Source organism: Sphaerodactylus townsendi, linkage group LG02 (assembly GCF_021028975.2).
Source record: "Sphaerodactylus townsendi isolate TG3544 linkage group LG02, MPM_Stown_v2.3, whole genome shotgun sequence".
In the NCBI taxonomy this organism is placed as follows: Eukaryota; Metazoa; Chordata; class Lepidosauria; order Squamata; family Sphaerodactylidae; genus Sphaerodactylus; species Sphaerodactylus townsendi.
Genome location: NC_059426.1, coordinates 118,371,292 through 118,395,470, shown reverse-complemented (window position 1 = coordinate 118,395,470; position 24,179 = coordinate 118,371,292). Strand labels below are relative to the sequence as shown.

At 43.4% G+C, this 24,179-nt stretch overlaps 1 protein-coding gene across 4 annotated transcripts in view; it reads right to left on the bottom strand.

The window, feature by feature from the left end:
• ZFYVE26 (zinc finger FYVE-type containing 26) overlaps positions 1–23,702 on the bottom strand; it is a 58,235-nt gene extending 34,533 nt beyond the window's left edge. For all 4 annotated transcript variants that reach the window (XM_048483988.1, XM_048483989.1, XM_048483991.1 and 1 more), the window contains exons 1-15: positions 23,594–23,702; positions 20,525–20,719; positions 18,428–18,506; positions 17,352–17,441; positions 12,756–13,296; positions 11,048–11,178; positions 8,763–8,927; positions 8,583–8,671; positions 7,132–7,292; positions 5,111–5,311; positions 3,046–3,681; positions 2,303–2,392; positions 1,253–1,324; positions 991–1,139; positions 56–254 (exon numbers count right to left, since the gene is read on the bottom strand). In XM_048483988.1, the coding sequence (XP_048339945.1) occupies positions 56–254; positions 991–1,139; positions 1,253–1,324; positions 2,303–2,392; positions 3,046–3,681; positions 5,111–5,311; positions 7,132–7,292; positions 8,583–8,671; positions 8,763–8,927; positions 11,048–11,178; positions 12,756–13,296; positions 17,352–17,441; positions 18,428–18,506; positions 20,525–20,715 (2,794 nt within the window). In that variant the 5' untranslated portion in view covers positions 20,716–20,719; positions 23,594–23,702. The remainder of the gene's footprint in view (positions 1–55; positions 255–990; positions 1,140–1,252; positions 1,325–2,302; positions 2,393–3,045; positions 3,682–5,110; positions 5,312–7,131; positions 7,293–8,582; positions 8,672–8,762; positions 8,928–11,047; positions 11,179–12,755; positions 13,297–17,351; positions 17,442–18,427; positions 18,507–20,524; positions 20,720–23,593) is intronic.
• Between the last annotated feature and the right edge of the window lie 477 nt (positions 23,703–24,179).

Sequence of the window (24,179 nt, the reverse complement as noted above, 5' to 3'; positions counted from 1 at the left end):
ACCCACTCTCCTGCTGTATTCCCCTTCCCAAAAAATTGGGTGATTGAATTCTCACCTGCTGCTGCTGCATTCCCAATAGCCTGTAATGTTGAACGGCCACCAACAGACTGTTTCAGGTTTCCAGAACCCTCCAATGATTGAGCATCGATCTTGTGTTCCACTTTTGTGAGTTCCTGGATCACTCCTTGGTAATGTTCCAGGAAAAGCAGCTCCCCATAGGACACAGAAGACTCCAAGTTAAACATAGCAGCTACCTATAATTGTGGAATTAAGAGATAGTGTGCTTAATAGGTCAGAAGAATTTTGTAGAACACAGATGAAGAATGAGCACTCCTCCTCTGAGTGCTTTCTTGGAAGCATTGCCATGGAAGTATACATGCAAAGAAACTTTTCAAAGAAAGTAGGATAAGACATCCTTCTAAAACCGTCACCACCAAATTTCTCTCTCTCAGTTGATCAATTCCAACCCAATATATCAATTAGTTTTGCTATCCATGTGACTAAGGCTTCCACTTTCACCTTCCTTTATTATATAAACAAGATCAAAGTTAGAAACATGAAGTGATATTTTTGTTGCTATTTTGGGTATACTGCAGAAGATTTCCCAGGAATTAGACCCCATAAAATCCTCTCTGGAACCCAGAACAAATGAATGCTATTTATGCAACACTCCATAAATTAATCCATATATGTTATAGGATTATCTGGGAAATTGTACATCTGAGCAGGGAATGCTCAGACTCCTCTGCAACTCTTCACATTATGAGTCAAGCCTTCAACACCAAATTTTCATGACTTCCTAAGGCTGGGAGTGGACAATATGGCACACAATGTCAATTGCAAAGTGAAGAATCTCTCTATGCTGTTATACATGAACACTATGTGCACACTAGCTAGAAACTCCTGCAGATTAACTCATATGGTTTTTATAATGCACCCGGTATAAAAAGGCAGCTTGTGAACAATCTCTAGGAACCCACGTTCAACTACCTGATGGGCTTCTACAACATTTCCCCTCAGGATACAGGAAACGAGAAGTGATTCTGGCGGAGAAAGCATCATTGGGATGAGTGAGTTCTGCAGTGGCTTCATCCTGTATTCTACCTCGCTCCAGTCAGATAGCACACTAGCACTTCCTTCTAAAAAAAAAGGACAAACATTTCTGTAGCTATTATTTGGCAATATACATGCTATACAATTCATGCCAAACCCTTTCATCCCACACAGAAACTGCTGCACAGTAACTCCATACCTGACGCATTAGTGCTGCTTAATTCACTGCTTGTGCTTTCCAGTGAGGCGCCTGAAGCTCTTTCCTTGCTATCTGAGGCAAAAACAAAGTACACACATATGCAACACTCAGCCACACAAAGCAATCAATAACTTCTTATACCAGGTTCTACAAGGAATGAATGAAGAGCAATAGCCAAATATCCTTGGACACAAGTTTCCTCTAGAACTACAGACACAAAGAGATGGCAGGAATAGTTCAGCTGAGTTTAGACTGCTACTCAAAACTGGGCTGAAAGCTGTGTGGGGAGAGAGAAGCACACACACACAGAGGAACTCCATGCAGTGGGTGTAAACTCTGTTAAAAATTATTCAGTGAACCAGAGGATTCCCGTACAGCATCTGCATGCCATGTCTCGCAGGAACACAGGCAGTGCATGCATATAGGACGCCACATGGGCAAGAGGCTTCTGAACATCACACACCAGCTGCAAAATTAAACACTTTTAGGCAACTTCGGAACAGGACCATTAAAATCACTCTTCAAACAAGGCATTTTGGGAAGAGGGAGTTGAATCCCCACTGTAAGGAGTCAGATGGTTTTGCCATAAAGGCACTTCTGAAAAGCATAATTTATGAGCACCAGTGCCGGTTTCATTTTACATGAATACCTGTGGCTTCTAACCCATTATGTATTACCTACTGTCTGAGAGGAAAATCTTTCATATCCCTTTGGAGCTCCCTCTAAGCGTGAAGAGAGTTCATTTAGCCACAATAAATACAAGACTATAGGGTTTTTACCACACACCCATACACCTGTCGCAGAAGAAAAAGAATAAACTACTTTAGTTGCCCCTGGGGTAAATAGTACAGATGCACCTAAAGTTAGCTATCACCTCAAAAGCAAGCCATTACATAAATAAAGTGTACTTCTAAACATTCTGCTGAAAGGGGTTACTGACACAAAATACATTTGGAATTATTAACTTGAGTTATACCATATGGTAACCCATACACAAGAACTCTCATAAGCCACTGGCAAAATACTCTTGCTGCACTTTTCTCAATTTACCTGGTTTTTGCCTTTGAGGCCGAGTGTGTCTCTTCGTGCTGGATTCTCTTGTTACATGACCCTGCATTCTAGCGTGTACAAGTTGATCACCTGGAGAAGTCATTAGGAATTATTTTTATACTCCAACACATTTTGTGAGAGCAAAAATAACCACGTTACTGCCAAAAAATCTGAACTACATGTGAACACAAGGTACTTTCTTGGTTGGGTGTTGGGGCTGAGTGGTAGATAACAAAGGAAAACATCAAGATGGGACCATGGCCACCAAAAACAGGCTAGATAGTGAGATTCCCCGTAGAAAACTTTTTTCACAACAGCCTCTGCACACCACAGGCAATGGAACTTTAATATTTACACCACCCAGAGCCCTCCAGGCTTGGGCTGTATAATTAATTAAGCAGATTTCTATTTTGCCAAGGCTGCCTGCAGTCTCTCCTTTTCTGCAGCAGAAGCACCATCAACGGAGTTCCATTCACACAATACAACTAGAATAGATCAGGGAAAATTCACTATGACACAGGCCTGGACAAAAGGATTTATCCTTGGAGCTTCTGCCTAACAATGATAGAAACTTCTAGCTGCCATTAGGAAGGCAACAGCTGGCCTCTCCTCCTTTCGTTCCCTTGCTACACGCTCCATGTACACACAATGCTTGGAGAACTGAACTGAACTGTGTCAGAAGCCCTTTCCATAGGATAACCCAAATAGTACTGAATGTAGACAAAGGCATGGAAATTGTTTACCTGAATTTCTATTACTCATCACTATTTTGTACCGCCATTGAGCTTCAGAGAGGTACTTTGAGAACAGATGCACACGGGAGCCAAAGCCACCTCGGTTCACAGATAAATTCAAGTAATCCAGCAATGCCTGCTCCTCCTGAGGAGTGTGGCTTGTGTCCCCTGGAAAAGAATCCTCAATTTCTTTCAGATGATCCAGCAGCATTTTGAGAAGACTCTCTATTACAACATCATCAGCTAAAAAACCCTTAATCCCACTGGTGAAGTGTTTCAAATCCAAGCCGCTTAATGTGAAGAAACTGCAATTCTGGCCATTTGATTCAAAGTCCAACAGCGTTTGGATCCTGGTGTGCTCTCGAGATACAGAGAGATGCAATTCAGGACTTCTTTCAAGCCCTGCAGAATGCTGTGGACTTGTGGAGGCAGAAGAACCTTGGCTAGTGCAACATTCTGGTCTCTTCTCACAGTCAGTTTCTTCTGCGTTCTTGTTCTCTCGGGAGGAAGTACTGCAGAGATCATTGTATGAGACAAACAGCAAGGAGAAGATGTTCTCCAGAAGCTCCAGACGCAGAGGAACGAGGACTGTCCTTAAAAACTGCTGGCACTTGTCAAGATAATGAGCAAAGAGGCTTGCATAATCTGCATTTATCAAAACAAAAAATGTTTTAAAGATTTTTTGCCACAAGCTGCCTCAGTTCACAGATCTCCAAGGCTGGGAATTCAGATGAGACAGCCAAGGACTCGTAAAACAACATATGATGATAGCTGGTAAATAACCACTGGCCTGGTTACCTGTATCAAACAAGGCAGTTTCCATCAGATCCCTACATTGATAAAGCATGTCTTGTTTCAGAGGAATCATATAGAAACAGCTGAAAATTCTCAGAAACCATTTGGTCCAACACCAAGCAACACTTGAGCAGTGCTGTCTATTACCGAATGAATGAAACTAAATCATCCAGTTTGTGGGGCACCATAAACAGCAAACAGAAATGGGCTAGGAACTCTAGGTGAAAAGAGAGGGAATGGGAGTGAATTGGCAGAGAAATATCTAGTCCATATATATGATCAGAACAGACATCTCAAACTGAACAAGTCATTCGAATCACAATATATCATTAAGAGTAATATTGTGCCTTCTATAGTCACCTGGCTTGATTTTAACAAACTTTAAAGGGAAGTTATGATTTTTGAATCATACTTATTTAGATGAACAGTGATCATATATAAGATCCACTTCATTCCATAATGCATCCAGACAAACTGCAGATGAGAATGCCTCACCAGGCATTAGTGATTTCTGCCACCAGCATTAACCAGACAGTAAAAATTCTGTTTATTTTCACACAGATAGCCCTTCTAGGATTTATGGGAGAGAAGAAGAAGAAGAGTTTGGATTTATATCCCCCCTTTCTCTCCTGTAGGAGACTCAAAGGGGCTTACAATCTTCTTGACCTTCCCCCCTCACAACAAACACCCTGTGAGGTAGGTGGGGCTGAGAGAGCTCCGAGAAGCTGTGACTAGCCCAAGGTCACCCAGCAGATGTGTGTGGGAGCGCACAGGCTAATCTGAATTCCCCAGATAAGCCTCCACAGCTCAGGCGGCAGAGCTGGGAATCAAACCTGGTTCCTCCAGATCAGAGTGTACCTGCTCTTAGGTGGAAAAGAAAAAGAAAGAGGTATATGTGACACACTTCTTCTTTAAACCTCTGTGGCAACTTACTATTCTGCAGGATACTGCAACAGCAGAAAGTCTCCCCTGCAATGCAAGATCTTCCACTGCACCTACATCACCTGTCCTCTTTCTTTCTATACATTCTATATTGCCCCTCTGCACTAGAGATGACCTAGTAAAAAAATTGCTGGAGAAAGGGAAGATCAGTGCAGAGCCCAATCCGATCATGGGAACAAAGAGCAAACATGACATAACAAGGTAGGAGGCTTGCTGTACCTCCAGTTACAGTTCTGAATTAAGCAATCAAGTCTTGCTCTTCCCAGTAGAGTAAGCAGACGCACACAATGAATTGCATTCCTGACTTCAGCAACTACATATGAACAAGCTATCAGACCTGGGAATAGAGGCTGGTCTGCAGGATCATTCTCATCAGGGAGGTCACTGGCAAAGTGGGTCAAGCACTCCTTGCAGTTTGCATGTCTGTGTGCACTGACACAGAGTGCATAGATGGCATATTTCATGGCACAAAATGCCCGGAAAAGAATGAGGTTGCGCTGCTGACTCAAGAGGCTGGAAGCTGGCCTCACAGTTGAATCTGAAAAGAAGAAAAGTGTGGAAGACAGAAGGACGAAGTCACTCAGGCAGAACGATGCAATTCAGTTTCTGTATCCTGAAATCCTCCTCGACCCCCATTCAGCACCCAGATCTAAGTCGTACAAGTTGCAGTTATATACACTTATTATATGGCTTTCAAAAACAGAAGACCACACTGCTGTGACAAAAGGATAATAGCACTGACATTTTGGGATATTTCTCCATAGATTCTTGCTAAAAAAGAATAAGTCAACCCATTTGATATCTGGCTCATACTTGAAATTCAATAGGATTCTGTCAGAGTGTATGTAAACATTTTCACTCCCCTTTTTTCCTGGTCCTTTTTTTAAAATTAAAGCAGGCTTTTTTGCGACAAGCTGCCTCCGTTCACAGATCTCCAAGGCTGGGAATTCAGATGAGACAGCCAAGGACTCGTAAAAAAAAACAACTGGTCACCAGCTTTTATTGATCTGTATTCTTTTATGTTGCTTAACTATTCATTTTAATGATGGAAGTTATACTTATAGAAGTCCCCCTTCCCCGGGTGAACAGTTTTGAGGGATACATATTTTTAGTAAAATTCTACAAACATATACCAGAACTAAATTCCAAATGCTGAACCAAGAGAAAATTGTAGACACACCAGTGTCTTCAAACATAATGATAATCTCTCATGTGGTCAGAATTAATGCCTGATCTATACCAATACACTTTATCTGAAACTTATGCAATTCCACCACTTTAATATATATTTTACATATTAATTCCAAACACATTTTGAAGTAGGAAAACTGCATACAGGCAAGACCCACAATAAAAGCCTCCTGTATAAACACTTTCACAACTGCTATTGTAATTTTGTAGAAAACTGTCAGCTATAACAGTTAACTCTGTAAATGATGTTATGGCACTCACTGTTAACATGAAAACATGAAAAATGAAATTGAGGACAATAATAGATATGACTAGACCTTTCTTATGTTTGGAACTTTATGAAATGCCTGGGGGAAAGTAACTGAAAACTATGTTATCTATTTAAACACTGAGTTGAATTCAGTAAAAACATTTCTAATAATGGGATCGGTTGGTGTGATATTTCACAACTCCCCTGATTCCGCACCCCCACTGCTCCTTGGGATCCCTGACCCCACCAGAGCAGAAAGGGGGATTGATGTTGTCCCAGTTCATTGAAATCCCTTCTACCCATGAGATTTCCCTCAGCTCCCAGCCACCAGATTGAATCTAAAGGCAGTTTTCTTCCAATTTAACTTATTTCTATCAGCAAGAGAGAAGATAACTTTGTGTCAAACTTCATGTCCAGACAACAACTCGCTTGATGGGTTCAAGGATTTTATTGATGACATGTGAGTAACAGCAAAAGACAGTTCTGGTGAAAGGGTGCCAAAACTGTTGATAATATGTTGTAGAAAATCCCCACTCCCCCATGAGAACCAAGACAGTAGAAAGAGTCAAGTCTGAGAGCTCGTCCCACCCGCAGAGCTCCAAAGCCAGGGAAACAGATAAGCACCTGCAAAAGCAAAAAGCAACAGCTCTCCCCAGTTCTTCCCTCCTGCTGTACCTGCTGAGTTCCCTAAAATACTGCTCTTGGAGGACAGGGGACCCTCGTGGGAGTACAACCTGATCTGTGAGTCCGAAAACTGGAACAAATTGCCCCTCTTCTACTAGAGTTAACCCTCTGTTAGGACACAGTTGGAGATTAATGCCCTCCTCGATTACAAATAAATGCATACCCAGATGTAGCAATGAGTACTTAAATACTGGATCGACTGTTGGCCATATCTACATCTGTGACACATTTACCTTGAGCTTCTGTGTCCCTGGTTGCAGTTCTCTGCAGAAGTTCAATGACAGCTTCTTCATCCAGGGCCACGAGGCTGGTCAGGTGATGAAGGTGATAAAGTGAAGAGTGGCAATCCAAATTGTGCAAATGCTGCAAAAGTATCTTCTCTGGGAGAGGGTTACTGCAAGGAGGAGGAAACAGCGATTCAACAATAGAGCATTAGCTTTTCTCCAAAGGAGAATTACTCCTGATCCCAATTCATTTTTTCATTAGATAAATGTAATGCATCTTCAGGAACTACACAACAATTGGTAGAAGGTGGTCAAGAGCCACCACAGACAAACATAAACAGAAATATAAGCAAGTTAGATGTGTTGTGATTCTATGGAAATATCTGTCTGCTCTCTTTTCCTCCCGGTTTGTTGTGAAAAGCACATAAGAGATATGAATAATTGGTTCACAAGGGCCAGCATAAACCTGAACTATCTAAACAACTAAATTAACCATGTTACACAAGTTAAGTAGAGCTTACTTGAAAACACATTCAGACAATATTATCGGCTGCCAAACCACAGGATCTGGATTACTTTTTTCCCTGAATACATGGAGGTATGAATCCACTCAAATAGCTTTATCCGGGGGGAGGGGGGGAGGCCCGGCAGCAGACTGAATCTGCCAATGGAAGCAGTGCAGGCTTCCACTGGCAGAAATGCCCTCCCAGAGCACTTACCCTGGCAGAGGTGCGAAACCGCCAGCATGCACATGCTGCCAGCCTCCCTAGAGCTGGGACATGGTGCAGGACACTGCACCAGAGAGTCCCAATGCCCATGCCACTGCCGCCAGTGCAACGGGGCGATCTGGGGGATGGTTGGGGGAGGAGCCAACAGTAGTTCAGCTTCCTCCCAGCCATTCACCAGTTTATGCCAGAAGTGGCCAATTCACACTGAAGCAAGCCCCACAGAGGTTTCTAGGATGTAGGAAGGCAGTTTTGGTTTGCAAGCCGCCCTGCGCTGCCAAGAATCCTGTCTGGGAGCAGTGCTGTTGCCACCTGCCTCGCCACTTGGATGGGGCTTTTTATAATTTTGTCACATATTGGTGCAACTTACGGGGGTTCTGCACAGGTTTGGCCCTGCACAATCTTCTAGTTTGAGAGAAAGCTTTGTGCAGGGTGATATATGTTACTAAGAATAAAACAAAGTTTCCTGTCTAAGATTCAGTGAGTCGATGCCACTGACTCACCACGTCCAAACTTTGCTTTCCATTATTAAAAAGGGAAGTAGCATGCTCTGTGTATGGTTGCTTTGCTCTGCTTTGTTTTCTTTTGTGATAGATGTCAAACTGCAGTTAACTGAAATTATGAATGCTATATGGATACAGCTGTCTCACTGATTTTCAGCACAGGTTCCCAGTTTGGTGGGGAGGGGAAGAAGAGACTCTTGTCAATATTAGCACAACCATTTTCCTGCATTACCTATTTTGTTGTATACACCATTCAAGAACCTCTAGTTGGAAACACAGCCCATCGCAGAAGTCCTTTAAGACAGTGTCATTGCAGAGGCCCTATTGATAAGAAAGGAACAAATCATTCAAGAAACAGATTGAAAGAGCAAAAATTGCACCTTTCCTGTATGCACACTAATGAATTACTTGCCTGAGATTTATGTAGAGTGCACAGCAGCTTCTTGGCTGATTCCAGACTACGACACTGAGTCCATCCTAGTAATATCAGGAGGCGACAGAGGTGGCTGAATTCCCTTTTCAGTAAGTTACCAAGGCTGGAGAAATCTTCCCTTTTCAGTAATGCTAATGCTGTGATCTAGAAAAAGAACCACTTATACATTATAATTCTATGGACTATCTGTGTAGGAAATAAAATCACTAGTAAAACTGATCCAAGAAACACTTAGGAACCCAACATACCAGGACAATGAGGTTTGCTTAAAAGAGATCCCTACAGAACACATGCATTCACAAAAATGATGCCACCATATCATCTTTCTAGTTTTGAACCATTTATGCCAAAGGAAAAAACAATGGGATTGTGATGATCCAATTCCAAAGACCACAGCTCTCAGACAGAGCCCATCTCTGTGCACATAAAGTCTCTTGTTGAACCTTTGAGAGCTCCATTTAGAAGACCTTGGACAGCAGAAAAGTTCAGCCGTTGCCTAAATATCAAGGAGTCACCACTGATCAGAGTAGAAAGTATTGTACCAGAGTGAACTGTTGGACTGACTCTTCAAAAGCATCCTAACCAATAAAAGGCTAAGGGATGGAATACTGCAACAAAGAACCCTCCACCAGTTGGTGAACAGGACTCGTGAAGTAAGTCCTGCTTTCCCATTGGTGAGCAAAGTTCCATCCCCTCCCCTGCCTGCCTTCCCCTGACCCAGGAGTATGCCCCAGAACCCCATCCCAGCTGGCAGAGAAGCAGCGGTTTAGTTCCCATTGCTCCGCAGGCCCACAGAAGCCCTCCCACATCTCTCCCTTCCCCAACAGCCTGCCCCCAGCCAGTGGAGCAGCAGCCCCTTGCCACCCACTCCTCCCCAGATCCAGAGAAGATCTCCCACCTCCCCCCCAACAGGGCTCCTCTGGGCTGTGAAGCAGAAATACCTTGTCCCTTGCTACTCCCACATCCAACAGAAGCCTCCTGCCCCGCCCCCCCCCCAACCTGGGGACCTCTGGGCTGTGGAGGCGCGGCACCTAGCCACCTAGTGTTTCCCAGGCCTACAAAAGGCCTTCTCCAGCCCGCCTGGGCGCCCGCTGCTCCCAGGCCTGCAAATCTCCCACCTTTCCCCACCCAACAGGGTGCCCCTGTGCTATGAAGCAGCAGCACCTAGACAACTGCTGCTCCCTGGCCCTGCTAAAGCCCTCCCGCTTCACACACCCACCTCAATAGGAGTAGATGCATCTCACAACGCATTGCTCCTCTCCTTTCCACCCTCCCCCACCTCAAGTTTCATCTTCCACCTCCCTACACTAAGCTTCCCCATTCCTTTCTGTGTCACACTAAGCCTCACTCTGGCATCCTCCCCCCACCCCAACCCTCACATTTCAACTCTCCCCCACCCATGCCACACCTTCCCACTCACCCCTCATCCCAATCCACTCCTTTCCACCCTCGCCCAATCCTCACCTCCCCATCTACCCCAAGTCATACCATTCCGACCTCTCCTACCACCAGCTACAGACCCAGGACCAGGTAGACTGTAAGTCTTGCACTGGGAGCAGGGGGCTGCAATGGTCCCAGTAAAGGCCATTGCAGGGGGAGATGCCTGCTTCCCCACCCTTTGCTGGGCCCACTGCATCTTCCCTGCAATGAGCTTTGCTGCTAGTATACTTATATCTAGAGGTTACACGAATTTAGATTCCAGATAACTTTTGATGTGCCAGATTTCAAAACACTGATGAATTTATAATTATTACTCTACATCTCAGTCCCTTTTCAGATATTTACACTGAAGGCAGAGTTAACTATTTCTCATGTCATTCAGAGAAGCTATCTCGCCCTAGTTTGAAATTCATCAGTCAACTATGACAACCCTATGGGGAAGTACAGATGCGCCAGAAATCTCAGTGCTACCCTGTTTCCCCTAATATAAGACATCCCCGAAAAATAAGACATAGTAGAGGTTTTGTTGAAGTGCGAAATATAAGGCATCCCCCGAAAGTAAGACATAGCAAAGTTTTTGTTTGGAAGCATGCCCGACAAACAGAACACAGAAAAATAAGACATCCCCTGAAAATAAGACATAGTGCATCTTTGGGAGCAAAAATTAATATAAGACACTGTCTTATACTCGGGGAAACACGGTAGTATAGTAAAACCTGAGGAGTACCATTCGTAGAGTTAGTGTGTTTCTGAAACAGTTATTCTGAATAACCATAATTAATTTGACCAACTCTTCCTACACAAATGTCCAATTACGGCCTTACCAGAATTTGTTCCAAAAAGTGTTTGTTGCAGATAAGAAAGTAAAAATAGGCAGACTTCCAAGAATAAGTAGGTTCAAAGCCTGAGAACAGAGACATCACTGCCTTCTCAGTATCCAGCTGTTCAGATGCACCTGAAACATCCATAACAGGGGTTAATCCCGCATATACCAAAAGGTTCAGAATTACATCAGGAAAGGTAGGCTTTCTACACAATACAACTAGTTAGTAACTATTCTCTAGCTGGGAAGTCTACAGTTATCATTAAACAGCAAAGACCCTGCAGTATTATTGTGGGTGGACAAGCATAATCAGCTTTTATGTTTGGGTGTGCAGGGACCATTAACAAAAATCAGAACCTCATAAACCCATTGTTGCTCGGATACTGAAGAATAAGCTAATCAGCTTCTTTTAATTCAATCCTCAATACGATTATTGAACAAAGTTGCTTCTTCAGGGAAAAAACCTAGACATGCTTATTCTTGTGTTCCACATAGGGTTGGAAATAGGTATCATTAACATGCATAACATTGAGGTATCATTAACATACAGGATGGACATTATGATTATTCCATGGCTATATTAGACCACACTGGTAGTTTTCCACAGAGAAACCATCTAGGTTTTCCTAATCTGCATTTCCACCTATCTGTACAAGCACCAGCAGAGACACGTTGTGCCAGTGGGTCTATACTGCTGGCTCACTGTCTGCACCGACACAAGATTAGAGATGAGCTTTGATTTCCATGGCTGTTTATGAAATTTTGCAGCAATCCAAGGCATTAAATCCTGCCTAATCCTCTCAGCCAAGCTACTAGCTGAAAATAGCAAATTATTTTAAAGCCTGAGGCCTCCCCCCCCCCCCCCCCCCCCCCAAACCGGGAACCTCTGGCCTGTGGAGGAAAACTCTGTGGAAAACTGAGAACCAAAGTTCTCAGACTAGTGCATGGAAACAAACAATGTGATCTTTAAATGAATATCGGAGGAGTACAGCAGGCTCCCAGTTCCTTTTGCTGAATATTTTTAGTTTCCAGGTCAGTAACCAGATGAGCCAAATGAAAGCTAAATGTGAAGGCAAAGCACCCCAACTCAAGCCAGTCCTCTTCTATGTTGAAATAAGGCTCCCCTAAGAATGGGCTTCAATTCACTGCAATGACAGGCAAGAGGTGCTTGGGGGAAAGATCTTATTTCAGCATAGAAGAGGGTTGGGTTGGGGTACTTTGCCTTCACATTTAGTTCTCATTTGCTCATCTTGTTACTGACTTGGAAACCAAAGACGTTCAGCAAAATGACCCTTAGCTCAAATGTGAACAAAACCCACACAAGCCATCCCGACTGTATGTTTTAAATCTGCATCCTGTTTTTTTTAAACAGAATCCAACATTTTGTTTTTAAAACCAGAGATTCATGCCAGGCCTTTCTCAGTCCAACTGCTCAGGAACCAAAGTCCCCAAGACCTCAACAACTAGTGAAATGGAGCAAGGGGCACAGAGCAAGAGTATATCTGAAGATGCCAACTTCCTGCATGGAGATAAAAAGAGGCCCGGGAAGCTCTTGCATAATTTCAGACTCCTCAGAGGTATCCTATTATCTATGCCAGGATATCCTACAAATACTATACTGGTTGATGTGTGCAAGGCGTGTGTGTGTGTGAGATTTGGCCTGTGGGACACATGGTACTCATTGCTAGCAGATATTTTTTTTAAGTAACCTTTGCCGGATGACTTTGGTCCCAGAAGTTTCTCTCTTGTCTTCTCAATGAAAACACTGCCAAACATATTTATCAAGGCGTGGCTGTCTTTCCTTAACATACAGCTCAGCAACCTCTCTTCTATCAGTGGGCTTCTTTCAGCCCAACAAGCATCCAGAAGTTCTCTGCATAGAAGGTGCAGCTCTCCAGTCGGATTCTCCACTTCCACATTCAATATACTAAGCACATTATAAATTGCATCTACGGCGTCCTTCCCATCTCGTTCTGATGATTCTGGATTTAACTGAAAACACTTCAAAAGTTTTAGGGAGTCCCAGAGGAAGCCAAGAAGGATGCTTTGCACTGAGCAACTTTGTGTCAGGGAAGAGTTCTCTCCAACAGAATCTCTCTGCAGGAACTCCAACATGGCTTGCATCTTCCGAGGCGCTCGCAAGAGCAGTTTTCGGAAAGCAGAGATGACCTCCACACTAAATTTCGGCATGGAGACATCCTTTTGCTTCCTGTTCGATCCATGGACATTTTCATAAGCTTCATATAGCTCCTAAGGAAGAAAATACACACAACATGGAAAACAGCATAATAGATCTGAGAAACATCTAAGACTTACAACAACTATATTGGTCCAGTTCACACAGGAGGCCTACTAAGAACTACTGCATGGTGAGAATCCTCCAGTTGGCTCAAGTGACAAGTGATTTCCAGAAATTACATAGTCATCTGGAGAGCCCTACTCCCAGCCTATCTTCACCCCATAGTCACTGCCTGCCATACTCACTCACCCTCCAAATTGCATGGATCCTTTTACACTGTTAAAAAGAAGGAACTGCAACCCAGTTCTTTGCTACTGTCTAGCGCTGCAAGTAGAATCCTGACATTGCCAGAAGGTGACTGAGTGGACACGCCACCAGTGTCTGAGTGGAGCGGTGGCTGGAACAAGGCTCTCCAGCTACGTGAAGCATCTGGAAAAACCACTAGTTTCTACTGCCCTCTGGAAGAATTTTAATTCCACTGACAATCAACATGGCTTAGTAGTTAAGAGTGTCAGACTAAGACTGGGGAGATCCAAGTTCAAATTTCCACTCAGCCATGGATTTCATTAGGTGACCCTGAGCCAGCTGATCCATCTCAGTGTAACCTACCTCACAGGGCTGTTGGGATAATACCATAAGGGAAGGGAGAATTACACACACTACTCTGAGCTTGGAGTAAAAATAGGACAAAAAATTTAACAAAATTAGACAGAGTTCTGTTTAGACCTCATGGGAAGTGACCAACTTTCCCCTCACTATACAAATAATGACTGATAATATTAACATTTACATTATCACACCCATCACAACCTCTTATTTATAACAAAGTTGATCACTGAAAGAACTAAAAGACACAAGAAGGTTCAGAGTAGATATCCAAAGTCTCCTGTTGGGAACTCAGTGAGAGAATGTCCCAAAACGGACAGGAGTGACAGAGCTGTAACTCTGCCACACAGGGTAGGAACAGGCAAGAGCAACACTAAAGCAGCACAGTTGCTTTGCTCAGCCATTTTTGATAATGTAATCTGTCAAAGGGAGCAGATTTATGTTTGTCGATGGATCCCATTGGTTTCCAGAATGGTATGCAGGATCCAATGCCCCTCAGTGACTCATTAGATGTGGTGGGATCCAAAAATTTTAATAACAGGTTCCGATGGTGGTGGGATTCAAACAGTAGCGCCGCCACACACACACACCTCCAGTCCCTATTGGGCAGGGAGATTGCTTTAGTAACACCTTCTCGGCACTCAGAAAAAATTAGTAACCACTTCTAGAGAAGTGGTGAGAACTGGTTGGATCCCACCTCTGGATGTGCCAATAGATGACTGGCATAGCCATCTTTCTGACGCCATTAACAGGATCACTCCCTGATGTCCTCTTCACCCCTTTATCAATTTGGCCCCTTGGTTCACCATAGAGCTTGAAGAAGCAGCTTAGATGATTAGAGCAAGTTTGGCAGTGCACTTGTGATGAAAGTGCAATAGCATCTTATAGGATACTTATTATATCCTATGGAGTGGCAGTGAAAGTTGCTAATAGTTCTATACTGTCTCCAGTCCATCTGCTAGCTCATGCCCAGCTCCATTATTTAGGATGATACATCCCTTACTTCCCGGTCAGAGGCATCTCAAAATGCTAGTGATCTGGCAATCAGCTATGAGGCTTTTGTGAGCTATTTTGCACATATAGCCTGATTAGGCACAAGGTGTCTGTTGCACAGTGTGGAAAATGACTGTCTTATCAAGATTACTTGTACAGATGTATTTCCTCAAACCTCGCTTTCACTTTCCATTCTCTCCTCAGCAAGCGAGACCACTTCTAGCACGACTTTAATTTGCTTTGCTGCCAGAGCAGGGCAAATTTGCCAGTGAGCACAGCTTGGCCCCAGACATCTTCCCTCCACCCACACCCAACTTAGTTTCACCCCACTGTCCACGCCTTTCCCCTTCCCCCCCCCCTTCCATGTTGCTGGTCCCTTCCTGCTTCCTACTCTCCTGCTGGAATCTTTGGGTAGCCAGAAGTGGAAGTCAAAGAAAAGGCTTAGCCCACGCAGGCTTAGCCAAAACACACCAAACTCCTATATTGATATCTCGATATAATAATAACAGAGTGATTGGAAATAAGAAGCTTCTCTCTCCTCTTGCAGCAGCAGAAATTGTGTGTGCGTGTGTGTGTAGGGGAGGGGGAGAGAATATCAGTTCTACAACATGGTCCCCTTCTTCGACAGCATGTGATCCAGGGAACTGCTTTGCCTCTTTCATTTTCCAATGGAAATGGCTACAATACTGATATAGTGATATAATAGTAATTAAGAAGAAGAGTTTGGATTTATATGCCCCCCCTTTCTCTCCTGCAAGGAGACTCAAAAGGGCTTACAATCTCCTTTCCCTCCACACACACACCCCACAACAAACACCCTGTGAGGTGGGTGGGGCTGAGAGAGCTCCGAAGAACTATGACTAGCCCAAGGTCACCCAGCTGGCATGCGTTGGGAGTGCACAAGCTAATCTGATTCACCAAATAAGCCTCCACAGCTCAAGTGGCAGGGAATCAAACCCAGTTCTCCAGATTAGAGTGCACTTGCTCTTAACCACTACACCATGCTGGCTCTTAAAAGGCTTTTACAAAGCTAACAATCTTGAGACTACTGGGTGAGATGAAATCTGTGTATCTAAGAATGAGTTGATGGGCACAGTTAAGAGAACCAGGAAAGTTTTGGGAGAGTTCTCTGTAGAAAAGCTGTGGGGTAAGGAGTGCCTCCTCATATGGAAACAGAGAAACATGTTTACACAGTATAGAGCTCTGAGGTAAGAGTTCCAAGCATGATGGATCAAAGTTTTGTCATTGTGCCAAGACCTCCCTGCCAATATTGATACAGTGACCATTGCTGTCTTCAGGTCCTGTGTTGGATCACTTCAGCCAACTGGCTTAGATCAATGTTGACAGAATCCTGGCTGCTGTGGAGCCAACCACTTGCCTCTTGGACCCATGCCTGTCATGGTTGGTTAAAGTCAGCAATGATGGGGTATGGTTCCCTCTGGTGGACATTATCAATGTGTCCCTAAATTTAGGGGTCTTTCCTGGGAGATTAAAAGAGGCAGTTGGGAGACCGCTCTTGAAGAAACCATCTTTGGATCTTCCTGCTCTGTTGAACTACTGCCCAGTACAGTACTCGATCTTACAGCAGCATTTGACATGGTTGACTATGATCATCACCTCACCGACACTGATATATGTGGGACAGTCCTGCAGTGGCTGGTCTCATTCCTCCAAGACTGGGGACAGAGGGAAGGGCAAGGGTATGTGGAGTTCCTCAGGGGGTAATCATCTCCCAATATTATTTAACATCTAAATACAAGGAGCCTTGCCCAGGTAGTCCAGAGTTTCAGCCTGGGTTGTCATGAATGCACAGAGACACCCAGCTGCATCAGTTGATGCACAGACAGCCATTGGGCAGGACTTTGGAGGCTGTGGTAAAATGGTAAAAACAGAAAAGGTTGAAGCTGAATCCATCTAAGACAGAGGTCCTGTGGCTGGGCCAGGAAGATCCAGAACTGGGACATTAGCTTCCAACTCAGGATGGGGTGAAATTAACACCAGCACCAACTGTCTGGAGCCAGGGTGTGATTCTGCATGCTTCCTTTTCAATGGAGTCCCAGGTCACAAACATAGGCCAAATGGCATTTTTCCATCTTTGCCAGGTTACGTAACTATTCCCCTACCTATCTCGCCCTGATCTATCTATTCCCCTACCTATCTCGCCCCACAGTGATCCATGCAACCATCACCTTAAATGTGCACTGATCCAAAAGTTAAATGGTAGTTGCTTGTATGAATTCTCCATCCTCACACACACAAACTTTTGGTTCATTCCATATTTCAAAGGAATTCCCAGAGTTGCAGTCCCACCGCCTCTACCAGCTAAATTCATCCTTCACACACACAACAGCAGTATTAAATGTAACTCCTACTGAAAATTAACATTGCTTTTTGACATTAATTGTTCTGCTCTAACTTCTGCCTGAGAAGTAGTTCTATCAAATTCTTGTTCAGCTTGGAACCATACCTCTAGGATGGTGTGGGAGATATCCTTTCCAAGTTCTTCTAAGAGCACCAAGAACTCAGTTTCTCTCTGGAGAGCTACTGGAACTGTTCTCTAAAGCAATCAGAAAAACAAAACAAATTGGAAATATTTAATTAGTGCTTCTTCATAAGATAGCTTTAGTTTTTACAAATAGGGGGAGGCTGCAAGTCATTTGTCACTCTACTTGTTTATTACTTGAATAAACAGACTATACATCTCAACAAATTACTCAACAGATGACAGCTGATGCTTACCAGTATTTATCCTACTGATCTGGTGTCCTTTAAAGATGGTGGCAATAATCCCAAAGGAGAATTTTTTGAAGCTCCCAGTTTTTAAAATTTGGAAAAATTGCCAAACTTTCTGACTGGTTCAACTCAAATGCTTAATAATAACAGCCCAGCATACAGAAATTAAGCATGTATCCTTGTACGTGAATAACTTGCTTAAACCTCCATACTAGGCTGCTTGAAACTGCATAGAAGGAGCATTAAGAAGGTGGCAGCACTGAGGCTGGAGTACATACTGGCAAAAACAAACTGAGGAGCACACAGGCAGCTGCTCTGCATTGCAGCCCAGAAAATGAACATGACTTGCACTCAACAGAGAAGTTTCAATTACCGCATTTTTTAGTGAGTATATGGTCTGCTTTTCCTATTAAATGTCTGAAAGAATGCATGGAATACATTTGGTTTTCCAGAATTTACTATAATATTTTGCAGTCATCACAACAGTAATTCACAAAATAAACTGTGATCTAGAACAACAATTATGATAAGGGGAGGAGGGGAATTCCCCACAAAGCCAAGTCCAGGCAGCCAGGAAAGCAATCTGATGGGGAGCTCCCCTGTTGGGACTGATGCCCCTCATGGCAGCCCTTGCTCCAAGGTGAAGTCTCCAAACAACAGTTCACCAATGGCAGCCATCGTGAGCAAATATTGTTGTCACAGCATCACTGTGAGACTTCACTGGGCTCAGGTCCCCAAAGAATGGCCTCCATATAGCAAAGGCATGCACATAAAGACTTTTCTGATTTGGAACTAAAGAGATTTCTTTACCTGTTCAACTGCTAGCCACTTCTGCAATACAAGGAGCCAAAACCAAGCAATTCTCTGAGGACTACAGTTTGACCCACACCTACAGAAATAAGGCATATACAAGGATTAAACATCCCTACATTTATCTACTTCATCCCTACATTTCATCCCTACATTTATCTACCTGAAAACCTAGATAAGCTTTGCAGAATTTATTCACAAGCAGCTGTGCTCTGAACTGCAGCCTTTGCAAGGCATCTCTTAATTCTCCACCATGGCTGCCAGTACACCAACCCAAGCAGTATCCTCCTACCCCAGCCACCCATATACCTTTACTAAGACTCAACTACCTTGCAGCACTGGCAGATATTCCATATGATAATGTAAAATGTACCCAAGGTTGCAGCATGAAAGAGAGGAATGCAGCAAGTAGCAATGGAGATGTGTGTTTTTCTGTCCCAGACACAACTATGGTTGAGCATAATTGCCCATACGTAAATCCATTATCATTTTTATTCAAACACAGACCAAATCCAATGGGACAGTTTGATTTACCGTATATACTCATGTATAAGTCGAATTTTTCAGCACATTTTTAATGCTGAAAAAGCTCCCCTCGACTTATATGCGGGTCATTAAATTTTTGTGTGTTTTACTTTGCCGGCCAGCAGGGGGCGCAGTTTTTATGCTAGTGGCACCAAAATTTCAGGGTACTCTCAGAAGACACTCCTGATGATACCAGCCAAGTTTGGTAAAGTTTGGTTCAGGGGATCCAATGTTATGGACCCCCAAATGAGGTGCCCCCATTCCCCATTGTTTTTAATGGGAGCTATTAGTAGATGGGGCTACCCTTTTGAGGGTCCATAACTTTGGACCCTCTGAACCAAACTTCACCAAGCTCCTGACTGGTCTCATCAGGAGAGTCTCTTTATGATACCAGCCAGGTTTGGTGAAATTTGGGTCAGGGGATCCAAAGTTATTGACCCCCCAAAAAAGGATGCCTCATCCCCCATTGTTTACAATGGAAGCTAATAAGTAGATTTTCCATTTCTGATAATATCCCTCTTAAAATCTAAGTTGGGTTACATTTTGGACATACAGATGATGATGAGGAATCCAAAGTTTTGGAAGGATTTTAACTCTTGTGTTTTAGCAGTTGGTTGCTGGTTGAGCTAAGGTTTTTTGTACTTTTAAAGTTATTGTTGATACCATATTGTTCTTGTTGACCCTCTTTTCCACTTACAGAGCCAGTTTACTGTTTTTCTTTGAAATAAATATTCAAAAATATTTAACCTACTGATGTCTCAATTGATGGAATTTTATTGGCATCTCTTTTTATTTTTGAAATTTAACAGCAGCTGCTGCATTTCTCACCCTCGACTTATACGCGAGTCAATAAGTTTTCCCAGTTTTTTGTGGTAAAATTAGGTGCCTCGACTTATATGCGGGTCGACTTATACGCGAGTATATACGGGTATTCTTCATTTGCCTTGGAAGCATGTTCTTACAAGCCTAAATCCATAGGCACAGTTGTCCCTGCTAAATAATAGTGACTGTTTTAAACAAATAATGAGGTCTTCTTGGGAGAAGGCGGCGGCTGCTGCTTCCAGCATTCTGTTTCCAATAGCAAGCAGCTGGAGGCCCCAATATGCTCTCAAGAAGAACATGGGAGCAACAGAATGCCCCCAGAATTTGTGGCATTCCCAGAACTTAGCCTATGAGAATGCATCTTAATGTATAGTCCACCTTTCTCACTGTGATTGAGGGAGATTACAGAATGAGAAATGCAGCAAACCAGCATAATACGTATAAACAATGCAATGACTGAGCTCCCTTGACTTGCTTTAGAAATATAATGCCACAAAAAGTGACATCCTACTTTGAAGATAACCTTAGAAGATAGTACCACCCAATTGGGAATTTATACCAATATCTGTGACTCATACATGTATAACAAAGTACATCTTTAAAAACTTGCGCAATGCTAAGTAGGGTAAGCATTCATATAGAAATAAAAGAATACATTCAAAACAGACATGTTATATCAAGTCCCAAATCCCTTCTGCCACATATTCTTACTCACACCAACTAGTGGCAGAAAATCATTACACTACTCACCTTAAACGAGAAGGGCAGGCTACCAAAGCATGCAGGATTGTTTCCACCTTTTCAGGACCATCCTCCTGCAACTGATGCAGCTGAGGAACACAGGCCTGGGCAAGTTCCCAGTCTCCCCGCTGCACAGATTCACAGAAAAACCAGAAGAGCTGCTCCAAGGAAGCGGATTCCTCCTTACCAAATGGAAGCATGTTCCTGTTTCAAAAGGCAAGCATTCACATGGATGAAACATCACAACTCATCAGATCTGCCTCAGAAGTTACGTTTATTAAGAAGAGTCTCTCTCTCCCAATATGAATGTGCCAGTTACATTTATCTGGGTAAGATCTACTATTGGTTCCATTTTACCTTGGTAAAACAATGACAACTTTTCCAACAGCAAGTCAACTTTGTGACATGCGCTCCCCTAGAGAGCGGAATATTGCTACCTTCCAGCTCTTAAAAGCATAACAAGCTACACTTTTAAGATGATTTAAAGGTGGTGGTTTTATGATGATCTGCATATTACTGATTCCAATTTATAGTATTCTAATTTTTCAGCTAGAGTGAAGGAAGGTAAAAGCACTATTAAAGTGTACAGAACCATGAAAATGCCAACTATTACCTGTGTTTGATTTGCTTTTGAGTGTAGCTAAGAAGATAATATTGGTTCTCACTTGAAACATACGTGCCCCAAAATAGGCACTCTTGGGAAATAGAAGACAGTGTAATAAGGGACAGTATTTCCCATGGCTGGTCATGGAAATCTGGCGAAGAAGCTGCAGCTGCCTAGCCCTCCAGCAGCTCTAGCTATACTAACCAAATACATACTGATTAACCAGTCAACATAAAGGAGAAAGGCAGAGGGACTTAATCTTATCTGGATGAGAAGACACATGGTAGTGAAAGCCTTGATTATGAGGTTTGGATGGGGAGCTGTGAAGCACAGCAAGAATCTCTGTGTCCATATGGGAATTTCTAAAGGGCTGAAGCAAATAGTTGTAAAGTTCTGATTATAGAATCACAGAGTTGGAAGGGCTCTCTAGTCCAACTCCCTGCTCCATTCAGGAGCAACCTAAAGTATCCTGACATTCAACTGCTGCCTGAATACTGCCAGTGAGGGGGAGCTCACCACCTCTCTAGGCAGCCAATTACATTGCTGAACAACTCTTATTGTAATTTTTTCCCTGATATTCAGCCGGTACCTTTCCACCCATATTTCCAACCCAATCTTGTGAGCCTATCCTCTGCTGCCAACAAGAACATCTCCCTGCCCTCCTCTAAGTAAGAGCCCTTAAAATACTTGGAGAGAAATATGTCCCTTCTCAACCTCCCCTTCTGCAGGCTGAAGCTTCCCAAGTCTCTCGGCCTTTCCTCATATAGGCCTTTGTCTCCAGGTTCCTGATCATCCTCACCATTCTCCTCTGCACTCACTCCATTCAGTTTACATTCTTTTTGAAGTGAGACCCCCCCAGAACTGCTTACAGTACTCAGGTGCAGCCTGACCAATGCAGTGAAAAGTAGAACTGTGACATCTTGCAATTTGGATGTTACATCTCTGTTAATACACCCCAAAATTGTACAAGCCTTTTTTTTTACTGCAGCATCACACTGGCTGATCACATATGCTTACAGTGCACCCACACCCCAATATCTTGTTCACAAACACTGCTACCCAGTGCTAAAAGTCTGTAATTCAAACTTTAAATAAGTTTGCACATAAAACTGCGGATAAAAAACAGACATGATGAAAAATAACCAAAACCCATTTAGTGAACTTTCTACTTGTCACAAAACCCATTCTACTTGTCACATTTTTATGTAGCCACCTGCTATTAAATTTCTCTATTATCTGCTTGTCTCACCAAGACTCTTGGTGGATTACACAGTGTTAATCAGTACAATCTATAGGAAAAGGATTGCAGAAGTGTGAAGCAAATCATAAATATTAGACATGTTACACAATGCAGAAAATTGTATTACCCAAGTAACAAATGACACTATGAGAGAATAATAAATACAGTAAACTGATAATATCTATTATACACAGTTCTATAGCCCAGAGTATCTTCCTGAACAACTCCACTACAATACAGTCTTACAAGGGAGACTCTCCACTGAACACATGAAGCTAGTTTACATCACTAGCCTATCCAACTCTGCAGTCTGCTCGGACTGGAAAGGCTCTCCAAGGTCTCAAACAGATTATCCTTTCCAACATCTATTATTCAAGACCCTTTAACAGGAAATGTCAACACTAAATCCTGAATGTATTGTCGAAGGCTTTCACAGCTGGAATCACTGGGGTGTTGTGTGGTTTTCTGGGCTACATGGACGTGTACTAATAGCATTCTCTCCTGATGGTTTGCCTGCATCTGTGGCTGGCATCTTCAGAGGATCTCTCTATTATCCTCTGGATCCTCTGAAGATGCCAGCCACAGATGCAGGTGAAACGTCAGAAGAGAATGCTACTGGAACACGGCCATACAGCCCGGAAACCACACAACACCTCAATGAATCCTGAATCTTCCTGCTTGCAAAATATGAATTATGCCCCTCCTCCACTTCTAAAGGTAACTTTCCCCATCTGCCGTATATCTACAAAGCCTTGCTCAACTCTACTCTAACTCATAATATTTCAGGTTCTTAAAGAAGCAAATGATCTGGAGAAAAACCACTAGTTAAATGTAAACCGTGTAACGACCCAACATCACACATATTTATGTGGAATCAAGTCCTACGTAATTCAACAGGATTTATTCCCAAATGAGCATGGCATACTAGCTTATTAGATAAGGGAATGCCTTAAAGTTAAGAAGTTCTCTTTACTTTCCCATACCCTTTTCTAATTAACCACTCGTTTAAAAACTAAATAGGCAGAAATAAGCATATGCGAGGAGATAACCCAGAACAGCTAGAAGCCCGGCCCTTTCTTCTAACCCGAAGTCTGAATGGATGGCGAACTCCTCCGTCGCAGTTGTCTCTCTACCCACTCTTTCGTACTACGACACCTCGTATTTTAAAGGAGGGGGGGTGATATAGGGTCCCGAAAGAGGAGAAAAAAAACCCTCACACTAATTCCTGACCCACCTGGGGAAAGGGGGCTCCTCCCCTAATACATTCCTGCCCGACGCCCCTGCACACTTAGCCGACGACGGCTCTCTTCTCTACTTTTAAAGCAGGCTCAACGACTCTTGCCGCGGCCATATTGAAAGATAAGTCAGGTGACGTGAGCGTCGGACGAAGCTGCCTGTTCATTGGAGGAGGAAGAGACCACCTTCCGCGGGGGTGATGAAGGCCGGCAGACGCCGTCAGTCATCATGAGGGTACAGGTGTCACGTGCCTGAGGCCCACAGAAACAATCTGAGTCAACGCGCAATTGGGTCGCTTCCTGATTATGCAGCTGGGGAGAAGAGGTCCCGCAGCAAAGTGTAATAAGGAACTCGGAGTTGGAGCCAAAGTGGAGGCTCTCTAGGTTTGCTGCTGGCTCCTCCGCTTCCACAGCTTGGGGCGGCCGTGCACGAACCTGATGCTACTGTTGCCATTTCTTTCAATCTTAACTTTCGAGGAACTACTGCACTACACGCATAGTGACAAAGTGCCAATTGTCACGTGTGTTAAAGACCACTCGTCGCTTGTGATGGGAACACTGTGAGATATGAACCGATCTGTCCCG